The sequence below is a fragment of the Corvus kubaryi genome, unplaced genomic scaffold (assembly GCF_017639235.1).
Source record: "Corvus kubaryi isolate FWS band 111438036 unplaced genomic scaffold, C.kubaryi_AGA036_p1.0 36715, whole genome shotgun sequence".
In the NCBI taxonomy this organism is placed as follows: domain Eukaryota; kingdom Metazoa; phylum Chordata; class Aves; order Passeriformes; family Corvidae; genus Corvus; species Corvus kubaryi.
In genome coordinates, this window is record NW_024580926.1 from 50,801 (window position 1) to 51,887 (window position 1,087).

General features: G+C 70.0%; 1 protein-coding gene across 1 annotated transcript in view; it reads right to left on the reverse strand.

Moving 5' to 3' along the window:
* Positions 1–952, reverse strand: part of LOC121660628 (RISC-loading complex subunit tarbp2-like) — a 3,324-nt gene extending 2,372 nt beyond the window's left edge. Inside the window, 2 exon segments of the mRNA XM_042020039.1 lie at positions 4–103; positions 415–952. Coding sequence (XP_041875973.1) covers positions 4–103; positions 415–574 — 260 coding nt within the window. The 5' untranslated portion in view covers positions 575–952.
* Positions 953–1,087: the final 135 nt, after the last annotated feature.

The following is a 1,087-nucleotide window of genomic DNA, read 5'->3' on the forward strand; positions in this document are numbered from 1 at the left end:
CACCTGTGCTCCAGGGGCTCCAGCATGGCCCCCCCCCCTCTGAGCAGCCTCAGGGCCACCTCGGCTGCCTTGTGCTTCGCCGCCTTCTTGCTGGGACCCTGCCCTGGGGGACACCAGGGGGTCAGGAGACACCCAGGGGACACCCTGGGGACCCCTCCCCACCACCCACCTCCCACAGGCCCCAGGGACCCCCAGCAGCACCCAGGATTTTGGGGATCCCCCTCTGTGCCCCCCTCCTGCAGCATGGGGGGGACCCTTGGGGGTGACAAGGGGTTCCCAGTGTGGGGACGGGGCTTCGGGGTCCCACCGGTGCAGCCGATGTCCCCAAGGGGACACGGGGGACACGGGTGGCCCAGGCTGGTTGTGGGGGCTCCCCAAGGGGACGGGGGGTCCCCGGGGGCTCTGGGGTCCCACCGGTGCAGCTGATGTCCCCGAGGGTGACGCGGAAGGTGAAGTTGGGCTGGTGGGCCTGGCCCTCGGCCTTGAGCAGGTCGTAGCCGGGGGTCCGTCCTAAGCGTGTCCCATACTCCTGCAGGAGGCTGATGGGCGTCTTCCCGGGGCTGGCGGCCACCATCTGCTCCAGGCTGGGGACACGGGGACACGGCTGTCACCAACCCCGGCTCAGAGAGGACATGGCAACAGGGGTGGCACTGCCACGTCCTGCAGGGACATGGGGACAGGGGTGCCATCTGCTCCAGGCTGCGGACAGGGCTGTCCCCAGGGCTCAGAGGGGACACAGGGACACGGGTGGTAGTGGCACAGGGCATTAGGACAGGAGGATGGAGGTGGCTGGCACCACTGGGGACACAGGGACATGGGGACGGGGTGGCACTGCCATGGAGTGTGGGAACACAGGGTGGCATTGGTGTGTAACGTGGTGACACGGGGACAGGGATGGAGCCCCCGCACCGCGTGGGGACAGCGGTGGCAGTGCCACACAGCGTGGGGACCCAGGGACAGCGGTGGCAGTGCCACCTGGGGACACGAGTGGCACCGCCGGGGATACGGACACAGGGATGCCACCGCCGCACCCCACAGGGACACCCCTGTCCCCCCTCCCCCGCCGCCACACGGGGACAACCCCGCG